The sequence below is a fragment of the Sander lucioperca genome, chromosome 20 (assembly GCF_008315115.2).
Source record: "Sander lucioperca isolate FBNREF2018 chromosome 20, SLUC_FBN_1.2, whole genome shotgun sequence".
Lineage (NCBI taxonomy): Eukaryota > Metazoa > Chordata > Actinopteri > Perciformes > Percidae > Sander > Sander lucioperca.
This window is the reverse complement of record NC_050192.1, coordinates 21,004,151-21,014,150: the sequence shown is the minus strand read 5'-3', so window position 1 is coordinate 21,014,150 and position 10,000 is coordinate 21,004,151. Positions and strand designations below refer to the sequence as shown.

The 10,000-nt window shown below is 42.5% G+C and overlaps 1 protein-coding gene across 1 annotated transcript in view; it reads right to left on the bottom strand.

Annotated features, from left to right (window-relative positions):
• Positions 1–1,843: 1,843 nt before the first annotated feature.
• The window catches only part of drd4-rs (dopamine receptor D4 related sequence), a 9,472-nt gene continuing 1,315 nt past the window's right edge, over positions 1,844–10,000 (bottom strand). Inside the window, exons 2-4 of the mRNA XM_031321523.1 lie at positions 8,062–8,174; positions 4,153–4,787; positions 1,844–2,222 (exon numbers count right to left, since the gene is read on the bottom strand). Coding sequence (XP_031177383.1) covers positions 2,014–2,222; positions 4,153–4,787; positions 8,062–8,174 — 957 coding nt within the window. The 3' untranslated portion in view covers positions 1,844–2,013. The remainder of the gene's footprint in view (positions 2,223–4,152; positions 4,788–8,061; positions 8,175–10,000) is intronic.

Genomic DNA, 10,000 nt, shown 5'->3' with positions numbered 1-10,000 from the left:
CCGTTTAGACAACAAGCAGGCGATCTGATTGGTCATTCAGAACGTGCTCGGATCAGCGTGACAGCGTGACTCATCCCTGAAATATGACTCAGGCATTTCCATGGAAACGTCACAGAGTTGAATCGGTGGAACACAAAGGAACTCTCCCACAGATTCATAGAAAGAAAAGAAAGAATAACGTTAGAAAAACCACAAGAACATCAAAACAAAGCCACCAAAACAGACGTGTTTAGTGGCCGTTGCTACTGTGTATTATGGGTCAGACCATGGAGGTATTATGGGATGTATTACGGGTCAGACCATGGAGGTATTATGGGATGTATTATGGGATGTATTTTGGGCCCCTTTCAGACGAGTAAAATCCTGTTTTCTGGATGGGCTTCTGCACACGTTGACTACTCGTTGCAGCTCCTTGTTACCGTGGTAACCCAGGTGTGGTTTCCATGGCTGTTTGAGCAAACAAAGAGGGAGGTGTCAGCCCCATTTCTGCAGAAACATTCATTAAGACATTTCTGAGCAAAGGAATAATTACACCCACCCACAGACGCCTGATCATTTATTTATATTTAAATGTAATTCATAAGAGACATGGTTGCATACGACATACTAAATGTTATTATTCAAGTACAGAAACATTTGCAGAATAAACGATTTACCTCTGACTTCTGTCCTACAAATACACAAAAGTAAAGTAGAAGTATCTGTTGTTTGCACAGACGTAACTAAAAAAAGAAGCATTTGTTATATCTGTTTAATATTGTTCTGTTGAGGGATTTAAGATTTCATCACATTCACATAAACCGCACAGATAAAAATACTACAAACAACACATGTTCCTCGTTAATATAAATTATATTTCACTTCTTCAACACAAACTCACACAGAAACATCCAGTTTTTATTTTATCATCTTAATGCTTTCTCCTTCAGTCACAAAAATATCCATAGGACTTTTAAATTAAAATGAAATAACACTGATTTGTTAAACTTCAACATGAAAATATTCATTAAAGACATTGAAGAGCTTTTATAATTCTGCACGTTCATCTTTTTTATGCCTCTGGGCTGTGATGTGCGCAGTAACTAACTGACAGGCTGAAAACCTTCAAAATAAGAGACTGACACAAGAGAAACCCCTTTCAAAATAAGAGTCAGTCAGCGTTGAGTGGAAAGCCTTCTTCTTCCTGTTGCTGACGGACAGTTTCGAACCGTCATCGAGGCTCTGGAGACGGAAGAATAAAAACCTGGACAGTCTGAGTACTCAGACACGGTCTGAAGACGTCTCAAGACAGTTTTAAGATGTCTGAAGACAGTGTGAGACTCGCTTTTAGCTTCCTGTGGAGAGATGACCCAGGAGAGGGGATAATACAATCCTGGAACAATGTCTGCGATTGTCTACAAAATCGTTTAAAATGTCTGAGACAGTTTAAGACATCTGGTAGTCTCGCATGTCCAGACCTTCCTCCACAGCTCTGCAGAGGAGGGTCTGGCTAGTCCACCCAGCATTCCGGGATGGGAGGACAACGGGCTCTGGTTTATTGGCATCTCTCTAAACCAATCAGAATGATCGTGGGCGGGGCTAAGCTCCGGACGGAGCCATGGTGCCTCTGCTAAATAGTCTCAGGAAGGAACTGGTTCTGGTGGAACATGTGGACGTTCAAAAGTAGTTTTAGTCAGAGGGACAGATAGTCTAGCTAGCTGTCTGGATTTACCCTGCAGAGATCTGAGGAGCAGTTAACCATAGTCCTCACAAATCAGCTGGAGGTTAGAATCCCAACACAGAGACAGAGGAAGGGGACGCACATCCGGCCCTAAATTAGGGACATCTGGACTACATCTGGACTAAATTAGGGACACCTGGACTACATCTGGACTAAATTAGGGACTTCCGGCCCTAAATTAGAGACATCTGGACTAAATTATGGACATCTGGACTAAATTAGGGACTTCCCGCGTTGTCGATATGGACGAGACATCTGGAGATTTATTGAAGACGCCTGAGTTTTGGGACAGTTTAGTTGGACGTCCGGCAGCAGAGCAGCTTGTGAAAGACCTTCCTGAACTCCACGTTGAAGGCGGTGTAGATGATCGGGTTCACGGCGCTGTTGACGTAGCCGAGCCATGTTACCACGGAGATGAGGGCGGGGCTGATGTCACATGACTGGCACAACACCTTGGTGACGTGGACGACGAAGAAAGGTGTCCAACAGGCTAGAAAAACCCCTGGAGACAGAGAGACAGACAGTTAGAGGGACAGACAGACAGACGGATGGACAGACAGTTAGAGGGACAGACAGACGGATGGACAGACAGTTAAAGGGACGGGCGGACGGCCAGACAGAGAGACAGACAGAGGGACAGAGAGACAGACATACAGACAGACAGACAGAGAGAATTGGTATTTTATATTGTCTAAAACATGTCTGGAGGGAACTTTAGACCACCGTGGTGATCACACTTTATTGGGTTAAACATATTTTATGACTTTCATCAACAGGAAAATGAGTTTATATGAAATCCATTAAAAGCTCATTATGCATGCAGTTCCCTTTGTGTGAGAGGAGTGAGTATGTTTGGATGTGAAGATGCTTGGAGACAGTTTCCACGGAGATAGAAGCAGCTTCTATTTTTGCTGAGAGGATCACAGCTTCAGTTATAAAACATGAGGAAGAGCTTGAGCAGAGAGCAGACGTACGGCTGAGAGAAGGAAGAAATATATCAGTTTAAACATCTTATCCTGTCATGTCTTAATGAAATATGTCTGCATTGTGACATGTTCAATGTCTGAACAGAGCATCAGAGAAACCAGTTCCCTCTCAGAACTGGTTTCTGGTTTCTGGTTTCTGGCGTTTTCACACCTGAAGTTGGTTCACTTTGGTCCGAATCAGTTCACGAGGTCTAAAGCTCCCATATTATGCTCACTTTCAGGTTCATAATTGTATTTTGAGATGACTGGTTATGACTCACTGGTTATGACTGACTGGTTATGGCTGACTGGTTTTGACTGACTGGTTTTGACTGACTGGTTATGGCTGACTGGTTTTGACTGACTGGTTATGGCTGACTGGTTTTAACTGACTGGTTATGACTGACTGGTTATGACTGACTGGTTATGACTGACCGGTTTTGGCTGACCGGTTATGACTGACCGGTTATGACTGACTGGTTATGACTGACTGGTTTTGACTGACTGGTTTTGACTGACTGGTTATGACTGACTGGTTTTGACTGACTGGTTATGACTGACCGGTTATGACTGACTGGTTATGACTGACTGGTTTTGACTGACTGGTTTTGACTGACTGGTTTTGACTGACTGGTTATGACTGACTGGTTTTGACTGACTGGTTATGACTGACTGGTTATGGCTGACCGGTTTTGGCTGACCGGTATTGACTGACCGGTTTTGACTGACTGGTTATGGCTGACTGGTTTTGACTGACTGGTTTTGACTGACTGGTTATGACTGACTGGTTTTGACTGACTGGTTATGGCTGACTGGTTTTGACTGACTGGTTATGGCTGACTGGTTATGACTGAGTGGTTATGACTGACTGGTTTTGACTGACTGGTTATGACTGACTGGTTATGACTGACCGGTTTTGGCTGACCGGTTTTGACTGACCGGTTTTGACTGACCGGTTATGGCTGACCGGTTTTGACTGACTGGTTATGACTGACTGGTTATGGCTGACTGGTTTTGACTGACTGGTTATGACTGACTGGTTTTGACTGACTGGTTATGACTGACTGGTTATGACTGACTGGTTTTGACTGACTGGTTATGACTGACTGGTTATGACTGACTGGTTATGACTGATTGGTTATGACTGACTGGTTATGACTGATTGGTTATGACTGACTGGTTATGACTGACTGGTTTTGGCTGACTGGTTATGACTGACTGGTTTTGACTGACTGGTTATGACTGACTGGTTATGACTGACTGGTTTTGACTGACTGGTTATGACTGACTGGTTATGACTGACTGGTTATGACTGACTGGTTTTGACTGACTGGTTATGACTGACTGGTTATGACTGACTGGTTTTGACTGACTGGTTATGACTGACTGGTTATGACTGACTGGTTTTGACTGACTGGTTATGACTGACTGGTTTTGACTGACTGGTTATGACTGACTGGTACCCACCTACGACGACAGGCAGCACCTTCATGGCTTTCCGTTCGCGGCCGCTGACTCGGCTGCTCTTGCTGTTCCTCCTCCCTCTCATCTGCTCTCTCGTCTCTGTGGGCTCGCCGTCCGACGCGCTGTCCGTCTGCGCTGTCATTGGCTCTCGCTCCGCCCCCCCCACCGCTCCGTCTCGCTGCTCCCCCGACAACGGCGTCGCTGAGGGTGTCGTCATGGAGATGGTGGATGGAGACGCAGGGCTGAGCTCGCCCGGCGTGGCAAAAACCACCTTCTCTTCACTTCCTGTTGCTGTTGCATTCCCTCGCCGTAGAGCCGAGCTGAGGCGTAGCGACAGAGCGGGATGCCCGGCCGGGCGGCTCCGACCGCTCCACCGCCGCAGGCCCCGAAACATCCCATAATACAGGAAGAGCATGACGGGACAGGGCACGAAGAAGGAGCACACGGACGAGTACACCACGAAGCGGTCGTCCTCCAGTTTGCACACAGTGGGGTCGCGGCCCGGCACGCCGTTCAGCCCGAAGATCACCGGGCTCGCCACGCCCAGAGACAGCAGCCAGGCCGCCACGATCAGAAGCAGCTGGCGCATGCTGAACTGGTTCCTGTTGTACTTCAGAGGCACCACCACCGCAATGTACCTGAACACACCACACACAGCTGTACCTGAACACACCACACACAGCTGTACCTGAACACACCACAGACAGCTGTACCTGAACACACCACACACAGCTGTACCTGAACACACCACACAGCTGTACCTGAACACACCACACAGCTGTACCTGAACACACCACAGACAGCTGTACTTGAACACACCACACAGCTGTACCTGAACACACCACAGACAGCTGTACCTGAACACACCACACAGCTGTACCTGAACACACCACACAGCTGTACCTGAACACACCACAGACAGCTGTACCTGAACACACCACAGACAGCTGAGAGTACGTCAAACATTCTCCGATGGATAACTTTATGTTCTGTTCTTTTGCTTTGATGTTTTTTTGACGCGTTTTCAAAACGTTTTCGACAGCTGACTCCTCCTACTCCTACTCTTCATCCGACTCTTATTCTGATGCATTTTTCGATGTTTTTTTTAATCCTCTTTTCAATGTTTTTTTGGACGTTTTCTTGGGGCTTTAAATGGATTTTCTATCGACACTATTGGCTTGCCTGCATCAGGGAGTGCAGACGGGGGAATGAAAGGTGAGGACACAGTGGGAGACGTCTCCCTCTTTAATGTTTACAAGATGAACAGTCCAGCAAGTGGTGACAGCGTGGGAGGCTGCACCGATTGGTCGAGGAAGAGGAGCTGTCCAGCCGGCAGCCAAGCTGAGACGCCACGCCGGGGAAAACCAGGTAGGCCGCACCTTTACCTGTTCAGTCAGGCAGCTAAACATTCAGGTCCTAGTTTTCAACAATCTGATGATGACATACAAAAATGTATGCACACCTATTCTACGAAACTAGGAGAGCGCCAGCTGGTCACGTGATGCCGGCTACAGTGGCAGGCCACGATCGCCAGTTACCGAGAATAGAGCACGCTGCTGCTCGTTTCAGCGGACATTACCGTTAAGTTTAGTCGACAAATAGTGAGCGTTAAGTTTAGACACCAAAAAAACTAGTTAAGTTTAGGAAAAACATGGTGGTTTGGATTAAAACACTCCCAAAGAACATGCATTTCCAGGGAGAAAGTCTTGTGTTTTCCCCGGGACATGAACTCCTCTCCCCGATACTCCACATCCCCCCCGACCTCCGACCTACTCGGCCCCAGCGCTCGTATACAGCGACAACAACGTGGAACGCTTACGAATTACTGTGCTTAACTTCTGGCTTTTAAATGGAAGGTTCATGAGAACAACAACAAGATCAATCAAGTTCCCCGGTTGGTTATGCCGTCAGACTTATATTATGGGATGGTTATGCTGTGAGACTTATATTATGGGATGGTTATGCCGTCAGACTTATATTATGGGATGGTTATGCCGTGAGACTTATATTATGGGATGGTTATGCCGTGAGACTTATATTATGGTATGGTTATGCCGTCAGACTTATATTATGGGATGGTTATGCCGTCAGACTTATATTATGGGATGGTTATGCCGTGAGACTTATATTATGGGATGGTTATGCCGTGAGACTTATATTATGGGATGGTTATGCCGTGAGACTTATATTGTCCAGTGTGTAAGTGTAGTGAGAAGGATGAAAACACTCAAACCCAAACTGTACTCTAGATGATTGTTGTTTCTTCACGTTTTCTCGGCACTTTGAAAGCTGTCAGTTGGCTCCGTTAGCCGCTGTCCTCTCTAAAAATCATCTGTTATCTCCATGACAACAGGACTGCAGCTCTATGAATATGATTTAGAGATTAATTAGAAACAGATTGGCTTTTCTCTGCCTCGTTAACAACAACTCCTTAACCTCGTTAACAACAACGTAACCTCCAGAGATTAACGGAAACTAAATGTAATCAGTGATTTATTTTTAAATTCTTTCATTAAGATTCATTCAATCTAACAGAATACTTTGATAATGAAGATGATGATGAAGATGATGAAGATGATGAAGATGATGAAGATGATGAAGATGAAGATGATGAAGATGATGTCATCTAGTTTAAACGTGTAATTAGCTTTCTGCCAGTTACGTCGTTTATCTCCTGATAATGGAGCTCGCCCCTCTCATTTACAACTATACTATATATACTATACTATATATACTATACTATACTATACTATACTATATATACTATACTATACTATACTATATATACTATACTATACTATACTATATATACTATACTATACTATATATACTATACTATACTATACTATACTATATATACTATACTATACTATATATACTATACTATACTATACTATATATACTATACTATACTATACTATACTATATATACTATACTATACTATACTATATATACTATACTATATATACTATACTATACTATACTATATATACTATACTATACTATACTATATATACTATACTATATATACTATACTATACTATATATACTATACTATACTATACTATATATACTATACTATACTAGACTATATATACTATACTAGACTATACTATACTATATATACTATACTATACTATATATACTATATATACTATACTATATATACTATACTATACTATACTATATATACTATACTATACTATATATACTATACTATACTATACTATATATACTATACTATACTATATATACTATACTATACTATACTATATATACTATACTATACTATATATACTATATATACTATACTATACTATATATACTATACTATACTATATATACTATACTAGACTATACTATACTATATATACTATACTATACTATATATACTATACTATACTATACTATATATACTATACTAGACTATACTATATATACTATACTATATGTACTATACTATTATGTTATACAACTATACTATACTATATATACTATACTATACTATATATACTATACTATACTATACTATATATACTATACTAGACTATACTATACTATATATACTATACTATACTATATATACTATACTAGACTATACTATATATACTATACTATATGTACTATACTATTATGTTATACAACTATACTATACTATATATACTATACTATACTATATATACTATACTATACTATATGTACTATACTATTATTATGTTATACAACTATACTATACTATATATACTATACTAGACTATACTATACTATATATACTATACTATACTATACATAGTATGGTGTTGTTAGCGTGTTGTTAGCGTGTTGTTGACATGTTGTTGACGTGTTGTTAGCGTGTTGTTGACATGTTGTTGACCTGTTGTTAGCGTGTTGTTAGCGTGTTGTTGACTCACCTGTCCACGCTGATAGCACACAGGTTGAGGATGGAGGCGGTGCACAGCATCACGTCCATCGTCATCAGAGCGTCACACAGGAAGGGGCCCAGCGTCCAGATTCCCCCCAGACACTGAACACAACACAGACAGACACATCTCGGCCAAAGTGAATGCTATCAACATAAAACTTAATATTCACGTTTGCCGTGCCACTCCGATGCTCTGGACTAAATTTAGCAAAGATCGGCCATTAGGGGGCGCAATAATAAACGCAGACGCATGTTGGCATCTAACGCAATCAAGGTAAATGGGAAATTTCTAATTGCAATTTCCTACAGACCTTGCAGCTCATACGTTGTGATATTTCCCGGTTCGTTTTGCCGCCGTAGCGCTCTGGGTTGCCGTGGCAACTGGTGGCAGGGAGGCTCGGACCCCGTCATAACTGCTGCAGTTCTAGCTTGCGTTGTCTTTGTGTCTGGTGGAGACTCCCTGTCACATGGTGATACTGCATGTATTATATATATATATTTGTTATGGTTTCGTACTTTTCTGTTGTCTGTATTGTTTATTTGTGTATGTTTTTCCCGTGTTCTCTGTCCTCCCTTGTGTTTAGTGTTGTGTCAAGTTTCTGTGTTTAGTTGAAGAAGTTAGTAGAAGTTTACTTTGTGTTCTCCCGCCTGTGTGATTGTCTGATGTGCTCCACCTGTTCCCCAGCCCTGGTGTCACCTGTCCTGCGTCTTCTCGTTACCTAGTTTATTTAGCCCCTGTGTTTCTTTTGTCTGGTGTCAGATCATTTTGTGTCCTGTCCCTGTAAGTTTGCTCCTGTGATTTCCTGCCCGTGTTGCCGTCAGCCTGCGTTTTCCTGTTGCTTTAGCTTTTGTTTGTTTCTCTGAGTTTCTTCATGTGGTTTGCCAGTCTCTGTACTGCCGTTTTCTGTTTCATTAAATCCTGAAGCTCGCACCATCTCCTGCCTGCCAGTATCTCTCTGCAATTGGGTCCTCAATCTCTCGCAAACATAACAATATTAGGGCTGTCAAAATAATAGATCAATTAATCTGAGAAAAAAATAACGCAGATTAATTCATTCCATATTGAGGTTTGACCCGGAGCCGTTTTAGCCACCATTGGACTGTAAAATGAAGGAGGGAGACGAGAATGTGCTGCCTGGATCATTGATTGGAACATTTACTTATAAAAATCTTCTTCCTGAATAGGGTTGGGTACCGAAATCCGGTGCTAATACGTTACAGGTGCCTTCACGACCTGTATCTACCGGACCGAATAGCAACGCGGATTTCGGCGCCTCATTTCAGTGCCACTGATATGTCTGCTCTTCTCTCTGGTGCTCTGAAACAGATGATACAGGCAACACAAACACCGCTGCACGAGACGCTAGTTAACACTATACTCAACAGCAGCTAACGTTAGCCTACCGCTAGCTAGTTAACACTATACTCAACAGCAGCTAACGTTAGCCTACCGCTAGCTAGTTAACACTATACTCAACAGCAGCTAACGTTAGCTTACTGCTAGCTAGTTAACACTATACTCAACAGCAGCTAACGTTAGCTTACTGCTAGCTAGTTAACACTATACTCAACAGCAGCTAACGTTAGCCTACCACTAGCTAGTTAACACTATATTCAACAGCAGCTAACGTTAGCCTACCGCTAGCTAGTTAACACTATACTCAACAGCAGCTAACGTTAGCTTACTGCTAGCTAGTTAACACTATACTCAACAGCAGCTAACGTTAGCTTACCACTAGCTAGTTAACACTATACTCAACAGCAGCTAATGTTAGCTTACTGCTAGCTAGTTAACACTATACTCAACAGCAGCTAACGTTAGCCTACCACTAGCTAGTTAACACTATACTCAACAGCAGCTAACGTTAGCCTACCACTAGCTAGTTAACACTATACTCAACAGCAGCTAACGTTAGCCTACCGCTAGC